The 18817-nt window shown below is 43.6% G+C and overlaps 1 protein-coding gene and 1 long non-coding RNA gene across 6 annotated transcripts in view; one reads left to right on the forward strand and one right to left on the reverse strand.

The window, feature by feature from the left end:
* usp6nl (USP6 N-terminal like) overlaps positions 1–17450 on the forward strand; it is an 84228-nt gene extending 66778 nt beyond the window's left edge. For all 3 annotated transcript variants that reach the window (XM_030439867.1, XM_030439865.1, XM_030439866.1), the window contains 9 exons: positions 5752–5859; positions 6819–6928; positions 7565–7613; positions 8855–8975; positions 9728–9822; positions 10209–10274; positions 10727–10826; positions 10919–11071; positions 14538–17450. In XM_030439867.1, the coding sequence (XP_030295727.1) occupies positions 5752–5859; positions 6819–6928; positions 7565–7613; positions 8855–8975; positions 9728–9822; positions 10209–10274; positions 10727–10826; positions 10919–11071; positions 14538–16156 (2421 nt within the window). In that variant the 3' untranslated portion in view covers positions 16157–17450. The remainder of the gene's footprint in view (positions 1–5751; positions 5860–6818; positions 6929–7564; positions 7614–8854; positions 8976–9727; positions 9823–10208; positions 10275–10726; positions 10827–10918; positions 11072–14537) is intronic.
* The window catches only part of LOC115595422 (uncharacterized), a 55671-nt gene extending 36886 nt beyond the window's left edge, over positions 1–18785 (reverse strand). Inside the window, exons 1-3 of one of the 3 annotated variants that reach the window (XR_003986696.1) lie at positions 18669–18785; positions 16300–16365; positions 9721–9819 (exon numbers count right to left, since the gene is read on the reverse strand). This is a non-coding gene — a long non-coding RNA (uncharacterized LOC115595422). Of the gene's footprint in view, positions 1–9698; positions 9820–16299; positions 16366–18471; positions 18559–18668 lie in introns of those variants that run through there. The other 2 variants (XR_003986698.1, XR_003986697.1) reach the window with 2 other exon arrangements.
* Between the last annotated feature and the right edge of the window lie 32 nt (positions 18786–18817).

Below are 18817 nucleotides of genomic sequence, written 5' to 3' on the forward strand. Positions count from 1 at the left end.
GCAAATTGCAGAGGGTCTAGCAGGGCTCTCACCTGCGGCCTCAGGTTGGCCAAAACCAGTCTCTCCAGCACCTTCATGACGTAAGATGTGAGGGCCACTGGTCGATAGTCATTGAGGTCTGATGGTGTCGACTTCTTTGGAACAGGAACCAGGCAGGAAGTCTTCCAAAGCACCGGTATTCTCTCCTGACCCAGGCTCAGGTTGTAGAGGTGTTGTAGGACAGGAGACAGCTGGCTGGCACATGTCTTCAGGATCCTGGGGCTGATACCGTCAGGGCCTGCAGCCTTCTGCTGGTGGAGTCTCTCCAGCTGTCTCCTAACCTGGCCTGCAGTCACAGTCATGCGGGGGAGGCTGCTGGTGTCTTCAGTGGAGGACGAGGAGGTGGAGGAGGAGGTGAAGGTGGAGGAGAAGGAGGTAGAGGAGGAGGAGGTGGAGGAGGAAGAGGTGGAGGAGGAGGAGAGGTGCTGCACAGGAGAGCTCACATCAGAGGAGTGAGGGGGGAGGGGAGGAAGCATTTGGGGCAGTGAGGGTGTGTGGGGGTCTGGAGGTGTCAGGGAGACGACAGAAGGCTGTGAGCTGAACCTATTGAAGAATCTGTTCAGCTTGTTTGCCCTCTCCAGGCTGCCCGATGACTGTCTGCCGCTCACCTTACACCCAGTGATCTGCTTCATACCAGTCCACACATCCCTCACATTGTTCTGCTGGAGTTTGGCCTCCAGCTTCCTCCTGTAGGCGTCTTTACAGGCCCTCAGCATATCCCTGAGTTCATGCTGCACTCTCCTCAGTTCTTCCCTGTCTCCAGACCTGAACGCCCTCTTCTTCTTGTTAAGAAGGGCTTTCAGGTCATTGGTGATCCACGGCTTATTATTAGGGAAGCAGCGTACAGTCCGGGTTGGCATGGTGGTGTGTTCACAGAACCTGATGTATTCTGTGATGCAGTCGGTCATGCTGTCCAGATCCTCTCCATGTGGCTCAACAAGTGCATCCCAGTCTGTCGACTCAAAGCAGTCCTGTAGTGCGTCAGCAGCCTCCTGAGTCCACCTCCTCACGCTCCTAGTGTGGACAGGCTGCCGCTGAATAAGAGGCATATACTTAGGGGTCAGCAGAACCAGGTTGTGGTCAGATCTTCCAAGAGGGGGGAGGGCTGTGGGACTGTATGCATCCTTAGCATTTGCATACAACAGATCCAGTGTGTTACAGTCTCTGGTGGGGCAGTCATGTGACCCGCCGAGAAAATAAAACTTTTGATAAGTGCAGTTTCACTCAGACAAAACCGTCCGGCAATCACAATAAAATAGAATAAAGTGAGAGTTGATGTCAGTGTAGTCGTGCAGTCGTGCCCTCTGATGTGGAGGACTTGGTCTCCCTCATGCACCATCAGAGGGGGGCAGGTATCAGTTCTGGCTGCCTCCTTTAGTCCCTTTAGGTCCAGGCTGTGTTGTGGTGTTGCCTGGAGCTCTTCACCACGACCTTCATTTGTATGTGTGTGTTCAGCAGGGACTCAGTGAGAAATAGACTCATGGCAGCACAGTTAGAGTCCACTTAGTTTTCAAAGAGAGAGTTACAGCCAAGGACACCGAGGAGTGTTTCAATCACATCACTCTCCATCTCCTCCTCTTTCTTCTCTGAAGCTTCAGGGATGTTTCTTTTCCTCGTTATCAGTCAGCTCAGCGAGGAAACAGGTCACGCTTCACATGTCTCTTATTTTGTTTCCTCATTCTTCACAGCTGCTGAGAACATTTAGCCCGCAGTAGGAAAAAGAACAAGAGAGCCGAGCAGATGTGAAGCAGCCATAAGCTTTGTTATTTCCTCCTCGCGCCACACACGAGGAGCTCGGTGTAGCATTCAGCATTACAGTGATGATAAAGAACCACGTGAAATCTGTGAGGAGGTTGTGACGGAAACTACAGCGGTGTTATTCTTTACAATAACTGTCAGGTGAAAACTGAGAAGCACAGCAGAGGTAACTGAACGACTGATCAGGTGTTTTATGGCTAGTTTTGTTTCTGGTAACAGATTTGATCAGAGCTCAAAAGTTACCATCCGTTTTGAAAAAAAATAAACATTTGTTTGGCCAAAATTTCTGATTTTGGGAAGGAATTGGATTATCTTTTGGAAAATATTCCGATTTTTTGGGGGGGGGGCCTTTTAATGGCTTTATTGACAGGATAGATTGAGCTATGACAGGAAAGAGGATGAGAGAGAGGGTGTGGATGCCCACTCTACTAACTGAACTAAACTGAATTTTTCTGGTGGGAAAATTCTGAGTTTTTGGTGGGAAAATTCAGAGTTTTAGGGGGGAAAATTCAGATTTTTTGGGGAAAAAAACCCGGGGCCGCTGCAGCAAGGACAGAGCCTCTTTACATCGGCGGCTCTACCAACTGAGTAGAAACAATCTGAAATTTTGGGGGGAAATTCTGAAGAAAAAAGCTGTCAAGACAATAGAAAAATATCAATAAGACCAAAAACAAACTTCATGTTAATACCAATCAGAATTTGTGACTTCTACATCAGTATACCAGCGTTTCACAAGCTCACAGCTCGTGATGAGTCTGTCTTGTGTGGTTACGACGTGACAGCTGTTAACCAACATCCTCGATTCAGAATTTCACTTCTGGAATTCAACAGTTAGATAGTGCATCACAACTCAAACGTTAATTTCCTTAATTTTACTTAGACCATTTTTGTTTGGTTGCTGGTTCTTTCAGCTAAAGTGTCGCTGCATATAAACAGTGCAAGCTGCAGTTTGTCGCCCAAGTTTGTTTTGGTACAAGAACATCCGCCAGTTGGTGTTCTGGCAGGATTTGAGGTGTCGCCTCTCGTTCGTACTGCAGCCATTTACTGAGCGGTGCGTAGATTCAGTCGTAACATTTATGCTCTTGGCAACAATCATGAAAAAACAATCAGTCTCTCGAGACTCAGAGTGTTTCCTCTCGCAGCAGGAAACAACTTCTTTATATCTGAGGACAAACTCCTGGTGAAAATCAGCTAAAACATGATCTGTATGTTTGTACACGATTAAAACAAAGAGAGTAGAACTGCACAGATTCACACAAATGTAAATGTTGACACACGTGTTCACATAGACACACACACACACACACACTCAAAGGATGATTAGTCTAACAGATGCTCTCATTGACTCGCTCATCAGAGCCTAATTACAAGGCTGTTGCACTAGAAACTAGTGAGTCCCGAGTGTGGTGGGAGAGGTTGATGAAGTGTAGGCTTTGGATACTTAACACACACTCTCACACACACACACACACACAACCAAATGTCATTAATCTACATTCTGCCTTTTAATAGAGAAAACCAGCAACCACCACATCCATCATGAGCTTCACACACTCCGACGTGCAGACGAGAGTCGACTTATGATTCCTCATCAGCTCTAAATCAGTCCAACTCCCTCCACTTGTAAAATATATAAAATAATGTAATAAAAGTTGTATAAATTTTACAGAAACACTTGCAGTTGTAACGACCTGAGGCCGTCTTCATTTTCTGATCAGTGGGAGTCGTCCTGCATGGTGGTAAAAGTTCAGTTTCCTTAGAAAATGAAGTCATATAACAGCTGAGGGCAACTTTTACTGAAACTCCTCATGTTTAATAAATGAATTTAATCATGATGTCATCAATAAACGGGAGCCTGGGTGACAAATTAAATTAGACGGACTGACAGTTTTCATTAACAGAATTAAAAAACAGTTTGATGTTTACAAGCAAGAGTAAATTTTGCACTTTGAGACTGAAAATAAGACAGAAACGAGGCACAGATGCACAGAATCCTTCCTGATGATGTTATTTTCAAGTCTACAGCCACATTTTTATCTCTATTTCAATATTAGCTTGCTTCTCTCTAATTTAGACATTATTGTACAACATCCTTTACGTCAAGGTTCAAATTTAAGTACTTCACAATATCAGAACACATAATCCGAGCTAATGATGCCACATATACTGATAAAACCGATTTAGGGAACAAAAGGACAAAGCCTGTGATTTATAATCGTATAGAGACGTACTTTTGGCCAAATGTAAATTAAAATGTTTTAAATCTCGTCTGGATTTGCCACATTTGAAATGACGAGTAAATTTTGGATTTCTCTTTCCCCAAACTGTAGAAAACGACTTAATCTCCACCTTGTGAATTATTTTAGACCAACGACCTGAGGACTCCTAACGTCAGCTCTGACACGTCTGCAGCAGGAGCTACCTTTAGCTGCAGGATGTTTTGTGAATTCGCTCCCCTCACAGAACGACCGTCCTTTTCATTTGTGTCCCGTCAGTCACCTGACAGGTACACACACATTTACAGTCCCAACACCTCCATATCTGCTGTATAACTGTTCCGCCTGGTTGGGTTTTAATAGCTGCAGCCGGAGACTTCACTGCTCCGATTAGCTTTGCTGTTCCAGCAGTTTGGGTTTTAAGACTTAATCTTCCTCGCCCGGAGTCCGACTGATTTTCCATCTCTTTGTGGACGCTGAATTACTTTGGACTGTTCTGCATGCAAAGCAGTCTGTCTAAGTCTCTCTCTCTCTGCCCGCAATCTCTCCTGGAGCTCGTCCAGCCAGATGGTCGCGGTTCACCTTCCAAAGCCCTTTGCTTTCGCTCGGGGAGAGTGCGGAGTACATTCATGCATACACTGTTTGTATCTTTGACAGGATGAGTGCAGCTCAGTTGATGGGTTTCTCCATTCTGAGTCATTTTTGGCAACTCTCAGCGGCTCTGATTGCATCTCTGTGGCCGGCAGCAACAACCTCTGAACAGATTAAACTGTGGATTTTTCACTTTGCGCGTTTCATCTCATTACTGGCTTCATATTAATGTGTTTAGTCAATTGTCTTTTTGTACAGTGCGGCCTGTAAGCACTCTGAAATGTGTTTTTTAAAAGGTTCTGTTTAAGTTGATAATCATATTAAGATCGATGTTTACTAGTAACTGTGGTCAATTTTTATTTTTACTTCAGGTAATGTGTCTTCCATCCGGTTTCCTGTCGCTTTACTTCCAGAATAGTATGAAGGAAGTCTGCGAATGCGACTAAACATAACACAAATGAGACTTTTAAAAACATGAACTCGTCCGTGAACATTCATCACGTCATATTAGGAGTCAAGTCAGATTTTAATCAGCAGCGGTGATTGTTTAATGGTGTGTTTGATCACGTGATCATTATTTGTTTATTTGCCACAAACAGCCAGATTACTTCACTGTAAATTAGCTGTAAACTTGCAGCAACAACTCCGAGGTTGTGTGTTTTAATTCAGGTCAACCCCGACTGAACTCAGCAGAGACTCTGACTTTAATTCCCGTCAGGTTTGCCGACTTCTTTCTTTACTCTTTGACGCATCATTTGATGTTTCCCACGACAGATTATAGTGACAGACAACTAAATGAAGCCCTGATTATATCACAGATTTCTCTGGTTTGCAAACATTTGTGATACTGTAAATACACAACTCAACTACATGTAAGCGATATCTTCTTCCATCCAGAAAGCAGGACTTCCACAGGTGAAGCTTTGAGAAACATTTCTTTTTTGGTCAAGTCTTTAATAGAATGTTTCTGTGGTCGGGAAAGAACCATTCTGTCTCACCCTATCTGCCGTTTAATGAAAGGCCTGTCAGAGTAAAACCGTCCTCTCTGCTCTGCTCTGAAAGTGGAGAGTGTATCTGAGGTGAACACACTGGCTCCTCTTTGAAGGCCTTTTCTAACAAAGACCTCCTGCTGTTTGTTTCCTTCCAGCTGGCCAGGAGGATCTATAAGGGAATTCCCCTGCAGCTCCGAGGGGAGGTGTGGTGCCTGCTGCTCGACGTTCCCAAAATCAAGGAGGAGAAGAAAGACTTCTACGAGGTACTGGGCTCTCCCACATCAGTTTACGTCATTACAGCACAGGCCTCATAAAGATTCCAGCCAGCACACACCTTGGTTCTATTTGATTTCAGTAAGCTCCAGAATTATTGTGGGCACGATGTTGGTTTGGAGGCTTAATTGTGTTTTGTGTGTTTCTGCACGCCGCAAAGTTTCTTTCTGTTCTGCCGAGAGACAAACTTTGGATCTCATTAGAAAGTTTAGCTGCCAGGATCAATACATCGCTGCCTTCAGTGGCTGTGGGGAAGTATTCTAATTATGAGTTGAGGGCACATACAGTGAACAAGCAAACCAAGTGGAAAAGATTTACTGTAGACGGGAAATGTTCTGTCTGGTGAGCAGGAAGCTGTGCCCATAATAATGTATTTTATCTTATGTGGCTGTTGAAAACTGCTACGGTACGTGTTTTTTCTCCCACCGTACACCTTAAATTATCATCGTGTGAGAGGAACAGAACACATTTAGTGGAGGAAAATGTGTCTAGCTACATTCTTAATAAAATACAAATGAACAAATGTGTGTTTTTCAGTCTGAACAGTTATTTTAGATGTTAAATTTCACTTAAACTACTAAACTAAAAAACTTCCTGTAAATTCAGGAACAAAACATGCCGTACATGTTCTGTCATCTTACATTTCAGCACTACATGGCTATATTAAGAAGTAATTTACCAACTAGAGATGCAATAATTAGGCTAAACGAAGGTCAAAATTGAGGTGCAGTTCTGCTCGTAGTTTTCATCACATGAAACAATCTTTACAGTTTATTTGTTCCAGATTTGGTTGATGTTTCCCCGACTAATATCTGTCAGTAACACTCTTTTGCATGGCCGTGTTTGTCATACTTCTGTTTTGCAGACACATTTTAGTTGCTGTTAAGAGTGTCTGAATTCTCCTCGGTCACTGATCTGTTCTTATTCTTTGTTTTCTTGTTGATGACAGAAATTAAAGGCCCGAGCCAGAGGAGTCTCCCCGGACATCCGTCAGATCGACTTGGATGTGAACCGCACCTACAGGGACCACATCATGTTCATGCACCGCTACGACGTCAAGTACGTGTCTCCAATTAAATTCAAGCAATTAATTACCTAGCAATGATACAGTTCTTTCTTAATTATAGAAAGATATACGCATCACTTCCCGTGGATCAGATCTCCACAGGACTGAAGAGTCAACGAAAAGAAGAGAAACATAAAGAGCAATAAAACACCACAGGAGCTGCATTCGTCAGAGTTTAACGAGACGTTTTCATGGTTGGATTAAACACAGAGTATAAATAATCATAAGATCACTAACTGATTCCTACAATCTGAAGCCTCAAGGGGTTCCCAGTGTTGAAGTGAGAAGACTCATGTTCCCTTTTTCTGTGTCTGGACTTCTGCTCTGTTACGTAAATGTGACAGGAGCTTCTTAACATAAAGCCGAGAGTCGCTGCTCTCGTATACGATACAGGAACTGAACTTTATCACACTGCTGGTCTGATATTAAGAACTATATTCAACCTTTCATTTTCGGATGTGAAGAAGATACTGCACATCATGTTCCTTTATTTTACTCCAGAGATTAAAGATAATTTAACTGGGAGCTAAATCTGTTTGGATACAGAACCTGTGAATGATGCTGCCGGCTCCAAACGCTGTTATTCGCAGCATTTTGTGGTAATTGTGGTTTTGTGTTTGTGTTCTCAGGCAGCAGGCGCTCTTCCACGTCCTCACAGCCTACTCCATGTACAACACGGTGAGTCACTCGCACTCAGTCTGCAGGAAAGTGTGAAGGTTACTTTGCTTTTTACTCTCTTTGTGGGCTGCAGCATCTGTCTGTGAGCCTTTTTATGCACATCTTGAGTACATCTGTTTGTTGAAGTACAGGATTTCTATTCTGTTACTCTGGATTTCATGTTTCCCAGCAAACACAACACACAGACATAATGATATATCACATTAAAGGGATATTTCGGTGTAAGTTTAATCCATGGTCTAAATCACCGTGAAACTGTGTTAGACTCCCTCTCGAGAGATCAAGTTAGCAGACCGCAAATTTACAGAGTTTTATCAACCTCAGAAACGACCGCACGAAAACAATACACTGCAGTAAATGGATCCAAATATAAACCGCCACCAAAAAGCCACAAATAATGCTCAGAACAGCACCAAACTTCAGCAACAGTACAAATAGGGTCTCAGCACATAGTCCGGGGCATCTAACCTCCGCTAGCTTAGCTGGATTTCTATTGTGAAACTAAAAACAGATTTCAACTCTCCTCCATCAGCTTCCGGGTCGGGGAAGTCCCGACATGACGATTACCGAGTGCGGTTAGAAATGCTCAATTCCGTTCTTTTCCCTGTCCGCTCTCGATAATAACTGTTATAAACAGGCAGGTAAAACACATATGAACTTTGATTGCTTTTCCATGGAGTCATAATCATACATTTTCATCCATGAGCCGCGGAACTCTACTGCACTCGGTAATCGACTCGTCGGGACTTCCCGTCAACAGGAAGCTGCTGCAGAAGAGTGGTAAATTTAGTCAGCTTTTCAGTAGAAATCCAGCTAAGCTAGCGGAGGTTAGATGCCCCGGACTATGTGCTGAGACCCTATTTGTACTGTTGCTGAAGTTTGGTGCTGTTCTGAGCATTATTTATGGCTTTTTGGTGGCGGTTAATATTTGGATCCATTTACTGCAGTGTATTGTTGTCGTGCGGTCGTTTCTGAGGTTGATAAAACTCCGTAAATTAGCGGTCTGCTAACTTGATCTCTCCAGAGGGAGTCTAACACAGTTTCACGGTGATTTAGACCATGGATTAAATTTACACCGGAATATCCCTTTAAGTCCTATGATATGGATCGTCTGTGTAACTGACGTAGTTAATTCAACGCTACACTTGAGAATTGACATCGTTAAAGGAGTAAATCGGGCTCGTGGATGCACGGGCAATCAGTAATGAACTCATTGTCACTCCAACTGTGTGTGTTTGCAGGAGGTGGGCTACTGCCAGGGCATGAGTCAGATCACAGCTCTGCTGCTCATCTACATGAATGAAGAGGACGCCTTCTGGGCGCTGGTCAAACTACTGTCTGGGCAGAAGCACGCCATGCATGGTAACACATCTACTCGCTACTCTACTCAAAACGGGACGGGAAAAAAAAGAAAGAGTTTGGTTGTGTCCGTAGCTCTTCTAGTAGAATATAACTCAATCTTTTTCAGCAGATGCCATTTGCCAGGTTGAAATGTAGGAAAGTACATGTTTAAGTTTCTTTGGACATCATTTTAAACTCTAGAACAGCTACTTGTGGGTTTATTATGAGCCAGTTTATTCTTTTAAGTGGGGAGAGAGATGACGACAGTTTAACTGCTGGTTATATACACTATTTAGAAATACAACTATAAGACTGTCAGTAGAAATTAAAATGTGACTACAGTAAAAACTCTTTCAATCTGTTTGTACATACATTGGTATAAAAACGATCCTGATAATGTGGCTGCTGAAAAGCTTCCAGTGGACAAACTGCAACCAAAACACAACACAGCTGCATCCTGTGAATGTTGCTCATATGAAGCATATCAACAAAAAGGCTTCAATGAGGAGGACAAATGAGCGAGCGGACATTCTGCAGCAATGAGCTCATAAATCTGCAGCAACTGACCCTAAGACCTCCATCAGAACAAGATCAGGATACCCGGGGATAAATCTTACAGATTATAATCACATCGACATGTGTTTGTGGTCCCGGAAACCAGAAATACAGACGAACCAATACAACTGGAGAATGTTAACATTAATGACTGAGAGAGTGAGAGACGTCTGAGTCGGCCCAGCTGACCTGACCGTCGCTCTGTCTTCACCTTTTAGGGTTTTTCGTCCCTGGTTTCCCAAAGCTGATGCGTTTCCAGGAGCACCACGACCGAATCCTGAAGAAGATGATGCCCAAACTGAAGCAGCACCTGGTGAGACACAGAACGCGACAGTCACAGTTAATAATGCAACACGCGCTGAATGATAGAGAAGGAGAGAATGCTGGAGTGTTTTATCTTGAAATCACAAGTAAATTATTTGTGAAATAGTGCTTTAGTGATCAGTTATGAATCCTAACATTGATCCTAGGTGTGAACAAATGAGCCACTCATTCTTTGAGCCTTGCAGAATTCTAGCTGTGAATTTATTGATGCATTCTGTATTGAATTGCAGTGAATGTTTCTGGGAAATACAGAGGATAAACGAGCTTTATGTTTTACTCATTTAGTAGGGGGACATTTTATAAATTCTTTCACCTGGAACTTCCTGCTCAGAGCACTGAATAGATTTTCTGTTGGGTTTGTTTGTGCTGCTGTAGGACAGCCAGGAGGTGTTTACCAGCCTCTACACCATGAAGTGGTTCTTCCAGTGCTTCCTGGACAGAGTGAGTACACGAGCAGCCTCATAAAACTGCCGCTGTAGGATTCTTTTCTTAAAGGTGATGGGAAGATTTTCTTTGTGTAAGCCTCCATTTAATGTTTAGTGTCCAGTGATTCCTCCACATACTAGCATAATGTTCCCAAGTCAGTTGTTTGGAAAATAAAACGAATGTCCAGCTGCAATCATGAAGAGAAAACTTCAAACTGGCATGAAATAAAAATGTGTTTTATTGAAGTCAAAAAATCTGTATATTTGTGAGCCATTTTTTGAGATTCACGTCTTCTGTGACCATCACGCGTTGGTTTTTCTCTTTTCATTGGATTTGTTGACGATAAGAAAATATATCCAGTATTATCCTTCATGGCCACTGCGAGCTGAAGCCATATATCTGTCAACAAGAAGCTGCAGGGAAAACAATGAGGTGATCCTCTGACCTTTTGTTCTATTTGTGTCCAGACTCCCTTCACCCTCACCCTCAGGATCTGGGACATCTACATCTTGGAGGGTGAACGATTGCTGCCCGCCATGTCCTACACCATCCTCAAACTGCACAAGAGTAAGCCTGTTTACTCCACACAGTGCTAACAGCTGGCGTCCAGCTCTCAAACACTGAAAAAAGGCTTATTGATGTGTGTTTGTCTTCCACAGAGCACCTGATGAAGTTGTCCATGGAGGACCTGGTGGAGTTTCTGCAGGCGTCACTGTCAAAAAATTTCTTCTTCGAGGACGACTTTGTGATCGAGCAGCTACAGGCGTCCATGACGGAGCTCAGGAGGGTGAAGCTGGAACTGCCCGCACCAGGTACTGCTACAGCGTGACACACACAGACACATCACAACTACTATCATACAGAGAAGGGACAGCTCTGACTGATTCTTGGTCCTGTGGTGACACGACTGCAACAGAACCATAGAGAAACATCTGTGAACAAAGATTCTGCTGTTCTTATTTACAATTATTTTCAAATCTAGAGTTTCAGAACTTACATTGTAGGTTTTTATTGTTAGACTAAACAACTAATAGATTAATCAACAAGACAATAATTGTTATTTGCCTCCCTCGGTCAGACTAAAGAGCTTTTAAAAGCAGGATTCATGAAACTTTTTCACCACTTTCTGAAGTTTCATCCACTCAAATAATAATTTGTCCAAGTTTAAAAGTATTTGTAAAACAGCTCCACAAATGAACTGATCAACAGCTGTGATCCACACTGACACGGTCCCTCACAAAGACATTAAATCAGAAACTGTGTCAGCAGTGGAATAAATGGCCCTGCAGGTATTGTGGCTTTCACCTGGTGAACTGTGGCTTCCTGCTGTCCTTTAGCTTGTAGCTGTATTAGCAGTAGTAGTAATCTGTGTTTCTAATCTGTCTCCTCATTAATCTGCCTTCTCTCCCCTCTTCTTTCAAACGATGTTAGCCAACAACAACAAAAGTGTGGCCGTGAGTGGGGGCCACATTCCCTCCTACAACAGTAATCGGTGGGCTATCCTGACTGGTCCTTCATGTCTCTGTCCATCTGTCCCTTCAGTCAATCCGTCCGTCCTGTCTGTCTCCTGTCTGTCCAACAGCACTCCGGTTTCTCCTCCACAAACTAGTCCTCCAGCTGTTTTTTTTATCCCCCACAATAATATTTGTGACTCAGTTCAGATGCTTCAGAGCTCAGTGGAGTCCTGCTCTCCTCTTGTCTTTGTTTCTTCAGTTTTTTTTTTACCTTTTACTCTCATGTTTTGATTCCAGAGTGGCTGCAATCTTTCAGGTGACGTAATGTGCCCTCTGGTGGGCGACTCAAGGCACTGCATCATACTGTCTTACACTGGGAACTTATTTAGTTTTCCTGATAGAAGTCTTTTGGATAGCAAAGATCACAGTTTTTAATTAGCAGCTGACTATTTAATCTGCAGCTTGTTATGATCAACTTCATTTTGTTACGGCACGACTTGCAACTCATTGTAAACTTTAAAGTACAGATATTTATTTATAAAGACACAGAAAAATATCTTTATTTCTAATTTACCAACTAGATCTACTTTTCCTCTGCAGTCCTTTTCAGGTTCTTGCCCATCATCTTCCTCCTGTATTTAGTCAGTAGTCTGTCCTCTGCGACTCCAGAAGCCACTTTTTTTGTCAGACTTTTGCCTTTAATTCTGTCGCTGCAGAGGGAACCAGAACTTTCCTTTCTTCAGGAGCCCACACAACTGTAACAGTAGCTGTCTGTTCGTTTCCCTACTCGCTGACAAGATAATGAGCCACTTTTCCAACACTGGGGGCTTTTGTTGAACTTCTGTTTTAAATACCGTCTGCTGCCACACTTGCTGGCGTGCATGGAGGGATATTTTTTAATCAGTATTTTTGTGTCTCACTGGGCTGAACTGTGAGAAAAGACGGTGGTTTTATAGTTCTGAACTTTACCAGATTTAGTCGGAGATGAGAGATAGTCTCCTTTATTCTTCACCACCACCGCAGTGTAATTTACTCTGTGCAAACAGCAGCTGGATGAATCTCTTTCTCTCTTACGTCTTTACTTGATGAGTCAGTGTCTAGGTCCATTTTTTTACAGCACCAACCTATGCAAAAACTGAGTTTAGACCAATTTGGGGTATTGACTTTGAAGGCTACCAATAACTGATGAGATTAAGTATAAATTAATGTAATATTTCTTTCTGTTCAGGATAAAAAGTTGCTGCACACTGTGTTGAAACAAACGGGTGACTGTTTGGAAAGAACCTTTTCTTAGTTCTTATACTAACAATGGCTTGTTCAAACATCCCCATGAAGGATTTCTTACATTTGTATGTGATTTTATGACCCGTAAAATCCCAAAACATCCGAGACAGTGTTTATACTACCATGTTGTTAATACAGCTCCTTGGGGCAACATCACGCAGGTTACTTTGTTTTACAGACTGCACCCCTGATGCTGTTAAACACTCCTTCACAACACTGAAACCACTTCCTCTTTCCAGCTGTGCGGAATAAAAACAATACTTAAGAGTTTGTGGGAAGATGGAGGACAAAAATAAAGTAGGTCAGGTTCAAACTATAAACATAGAGAGGATTTTCTTTTCAGTAGTAAATATTTAATCAAATTTGATCTCATGCTGCACCAGATTGAGCATCAACTTTTTATTCGAAATTGCTATAATTCAGCTTTTTAGCCATCAAAATATGAAAAAAACATCTCATAATTATAACTTAAACAATGAAATCGTTTCCACACATCACCTGTGTTTACAAGCTACAGTTGTCTATTGCACAGTACAGGAAAGACAACTGTATATAAAATTAAAATAAATAAATCGCTGCCTACGTACATTCATTAATGGCTTTAGAGGAAGAGTAAACTGTACCTGTACTATATCTGAAAACACTTAAAGGAACTGTGACTCTGTTTACTTAACTGCACAGTACAGGAGAGTCTCAGGTTAATAAGAAGCCCTGAAACAAAACACATAACTATTATTTTGATGCCAGAAAACAGCACTTTGCGACACTGCCCCAAATTAAAAAAAACTACATTTTTGTACAGGAGAAAAAAGGTCAGTGGATTAACTCGTCCTGGACGCTTAAGTTTGTGGATTCAGTGCCACAAAGTTCACTTCCTGGATCAGTACCACAGCACATCCTCTTCCTCCAGCTGCTGTCTCCTGACTGTGGTGATAACACTTTCCCTTACAGTCCCCAACAACACCCAGTGTCACCATCCCTGTGTCTGCACACTGTGTATGTTCCTGTGAACCGTGCTTTGAACATGTTCTGGTTAAAGAACTTTTGTACAAGCTGAGTAGTCTAAGAAGAAGAAATATTTCTGTGGCTTTAATGCCTGTCTGTACAAGTCTCAGTGCATTTAACAAGGTTCATTAATCAAGATTTATTCCTGTATGACCTTTCGAGTCTGGGGCTACTGCTGCAGCTAAGTACAGTTTAATAAAATTGAGTTAAAGACATAATTTCATAGACAACTCAATAGAGTGTCACTTCCTAATTGAGCCCCTGGAGCGAGCTGAGAATTAATATCAAACATTATTTCTGATGTTTTTATTTCTGTCCTTTGCTCTTTGCCTGTGGAGATGTGATTATGTGTCGTCATCAATGTAATTCTCCTTTATTTTGACCTCTCTATGGCAGTGGTGTTGCATGAATCCATGTCCCTGTTGTGACTCCTCATCCGATGTGAATCAGCGCCACACAGTGTGTTAAACCATCACCGTTCACTTTTGCTTGCTGATGGTGTTCTAATGTTTTCCCTGCTGTTTTCATCTTGCAGGTAAAGAGGACGAGTTTCCCAAGAAGCCTCTCGGGCAGCTTCCTCCTGAGCGGGCAGCAGCAGCAGCAGCAGCAGCAGCGAATCACGTGGCCAACGGTCAGAGCCATGCCGAGCCAGCCGAGCCTCCAAGGGACCCGAGTCCTGTACCAGACCGTCAGCGGGACAGTCGGCCCCCTAGCCGGTCACGCCGGGACTCGCTGGAGAAACATATCCGCCACCACAAGGCTGAAAGGAGGGACGTTCGCTCCAGAGGATCAGGGGAGATCCCCAACGAGCAGCGAAAGCAGTCAGCCTCAACTACGCCTGAGAGGGGGACAACGCCAACCTCAGCCCCCGTCCCTACACCACAACACATCATGGTGGATAGAAGGAAGCCTCAGGGCCATGCCACCGCCAACCACAACTCCAACGCAGCCTCCAGCTCTCACAAGGAGATCGCTCCCCGCTGGTTCAAACCCTCCGAGACTAAGCTGGAAGCAGCCAAAGCTGCGGCGGCCCGGGAAGTCAGGCTGAGCCGAGGGGCGTCGCCAGCCCCTTCCAGTCCAGAAGACAGTGCTCTGAACCACCGACGGCCTCGCTCCAAGGGCTTCCTCCCCGGCACCGACCGAGGCTCCAATGCCTCCCAGTACGACAACGTTCCGGGGCTGCCAGAGCAGGAATTCGAGATCCTGGAGCTTGAGAGACCTCCGTCCAGAATGAGGACCCCTCGCAGTGATACACCTTTCAGTATATCATCCCTCCATCAGGGCAGCCCCAGCCGTGGACCTAGTCTGGCTGGGAGCGTAGTGTCAGTTGCATCAGGGCCAAGGATGGCCAAACATCCTCTTCCTCATCCATTTTCCCACAACAGTCCAGCAGGAGTCCAGGCTGGCTACCCTGGCAGCCAGAGCCAGTACCACACCCCTCCTCAGCAGCAGTCCCCCGGCAGAGCTACAACAGAGGTCCCCATCTTCCATCCCACCTACAGTGTGAGCCTGGACCACCGAGGAGAGGAAAGACTTTACGCTCCGCCCGCCAGATTTACCCCACCATCCAGTGTGGCGTACGGGGAACGAGCGTACGCCACCACCCAGCGGCAGCCCAACAGCCTTTCCCCAGAGAAGGCTTTCATGAACAACTCCTACACCACCTACCGCAGGCAGCCGCCCCCTAGCTCCACCCACAACCCCCGTAACGCCAGGCCTCCCCCAGAGCACTCCCTGCAGCTGGAATCCCAGGGGAGGTCCACCCCAATCTACCTGCAACAGCTCACCTCCACCGCACAGGTCTACACTCCGGTGGACTACAGGTTCGAGGGCCATCGAAGAGCCGAGCCGAACCCGCACTACCTTCCAGAAGGCGGGCCTCGGCGGCCCGTAGACGTGATCCCATGGGCGGACGATGACCTGCCCCCTCAATCCCCTGGTGGGATGCCCCGCTCGCCCAGCTTCCAGAGAGCCCAAATGTCTCCGGTTCAGGAGTTCACTTTTCCAGACAACCCAGACAGCCTGCATCACTACAGGACACAGTTCCAGGAGCAGCAGCCTGTCATGAGGCAACAGCTCCCCCAGCTGTTTGGAGGACCACACTACAGGCACGCACAGGAGGCGTTTGCCATGCAGGAGTCCATGCTGCTGTGATCGGACAATAAAGAAACGGCGAGACACTGTAATAAACTGAGGTGTAGTCACCAACACTGTGGTAAAGACGAGCAGTAGTCCTAGCTTTGTTAGGTACCGGGTTTTGTTTCTGCTCTGTTGTTCTTTATGTGTGAAGTACTGACCTTCTGACTGTCACGCTGCATCGTAGCGTTGCAGGACACACCAGCCTCTGACGTTTTTACTGATCACTTTAAAAAGAGAAAAAAAAAACTGACTGAAGATTTTATTTTATTTTTGGATGTAAATCATTAACAAGAGGTGACAGTATATATCTTTTAGAGTCTGATATGTACAGTGGATGTTTTTGTTAATATGCTGAGTTGTCATCATTAGCAGGGGAGCGTTCTCCTGAGAGAGTCAAACTCTGACTTATTTTCCATCTTTATTTTTTTATATGTTTCTTGCAGATATTTACATTAGAGATCGATTTACTCTATATGCTTGTGAATGTTATTTTTCAAACAGACGAAATAATATTATGTCCAATGATAGAATTAGAGAGCAGTGATGAACGGATCACTGTGAGTTTTGATTTCACTTTTGAAGCGCCTCCACTGTAGAAAGAGCAGAGTTTGTTGTTTATTTTCTAGTTTTCAGTTATAGGAATTATTTTCATTCCAGATTCACTGATGTGCAATTCATTTCTTTCACACGTGAAGTACAATTGATCTCTTTCACACGTGAAGTACAGTACATTGGGTATTTACACGTATTTGAAGCCAGTTATAGTTATGAAAATCCAACCCTGATTAGAGACTCAAGACATAGAGCTAATTTGTGAGGGCTAATAATATATATATTTTTATGTTTGATGGCTTGTAACCATTGGTAACATGTTTTTTTTAATTGCTGTACTGTTGTTACCACATCGTGAGCACATGCAGCCAGAGATGGGTGTGAACTAGTTTCAGAACAAGTTTGCGTTACATCATTATGTCTTATTATTCTCAACACTGTCATATCAACTACTGTTCAGCTGCTGGCACTTCCACTGGCATACAGAGTCATCTGGCACACACACACACACACACACACATTTTGCACACACTACATATCACAGATGTGTGAGTCACACATTTCAACATTTAAATCAGTCACATTCCTTATTATCGTTTTAATATTCCTCATACTCTGGTTTTGACACAGTTACTCTCCAACAGTATTGCCGTACTGTTCATTACATTCCCTAAGTTATCTTTGTTTTTGTTAAAACAGACTAATTGCAGACCATTCTGATACTTTGCTTAATAAAATGAGGTGGGGTGAAAATGAATCTGTGGCTCTTTCTTTGGCTCTATCATATGCATGAATATGAAAGTTATTTCCACAGGGATTTTCCTGCTGCTGTTGCTGCTGTTTGCTTTTATCCCCACGAATGATGAAACTCTGCCCTCCAGTGGGGCAGTGAAGCGCTGAATAAAGTTACGGGACATACGATGGGAGGTGAGGTTTTATTTTTAAAAGGAGCCCTTAAGTGCTTTTGCAGAACCCTGGGTGAAATATTTATTGGATATTATTTTTAATTAAGTTGGAGGAAATATTCAACTATGTATTTTAATTCATGTTAAAATGGAAATGACATTTTATTTTAGTTTGTATTTTTCTTGTTGTTTTGAATGAAAAGGACATTTTATTATGCATATTACAGTATTATTGCATGTGGCCTGACCGCCCTCAATACATGGACCTTTGAGTCATTGAAAAAAATCTTTGTGGCCCTTTAAGATTTGTATTTGAGTACCCCTGCGCTATAAATTGGTACCGACGCCCGAAGGAAAATTGGACAGACGCAATTTTTAAAATGTAAGTAAGCCAGCTGGGGAATGGGAGTTCAGGGAGAGCGCAAGCACGCATGAATGAGCTCATATGAAATATAAATGCTTATCATTTGTGTCGCTAATAATGACTGATGATAAGTGACGCTCTCCAGGCGTCCGACCCGATCCGCATCTGTGTCCGACACAATACATTATTTTTCACCCGCTCAGGACTCTGATGTAGATAACGCCTCTGTTGAAACAAATAATAAAAATAGTATTTCTTTACAATAGTAGACGAATCTTCATTCCAAGCCCATGCAGGGGAGTTCATGATGTCTGTGTGAGAGCATTATTACCAGAGAAAAAAAATGAAATTCCCCAAGTAGCCTATGACATAAGTATAAATATTACAGTATGATGGATTTTGGAAGCAGCCTGTTTCAAAACGCTGCATTACAACAACAAACATCCAGTAAAACTGATGCAGGACTGTACACATGTAAGCACAAGCAGCCGGTGCTCAGATTGGATCACCTGTCGGCAGGAAGTCAAGTAGAAAACCGGCGAAACGACAGGAACAGTTGGGTGGAGCGGTTTGGGCTAACGGCTAAGTTAGCTAGCTAAAATTAACGGGACAAACGGTCGCCCGCGAGCTAGCCAGTCATTACTTCTTAAATATAAATAACTGACGATTTTTAATAATTCCAGAGGACATTAAAAACAACACTTACCGTTGTTTGGGTGCATTTCTTTAATCCTATCTCACTTTCCTGTCTGTGTTTTTTAAAAGTTATCTTTCCGACAAAAAATCACTTTTGGCTTGTTTCCAAAGTTACCGCTAAACCAAGATGGCGACCGGATATGACGTGTCTCCTCCAAA

Source organism: Sparus aurata, chromosome 14 (assembly GCF_900880675.1).
Source record: "Sparus aurata chromosome 14, fSpaAur1.1, whole genome shotgun sequence".
NCBI classification, from domain to species: domain Eukaryota; kingdom Metazoa; phylum Chordata; class Actinopteri; order Spariformes; family Sparidae; genus Sparus; species Sparus aurata.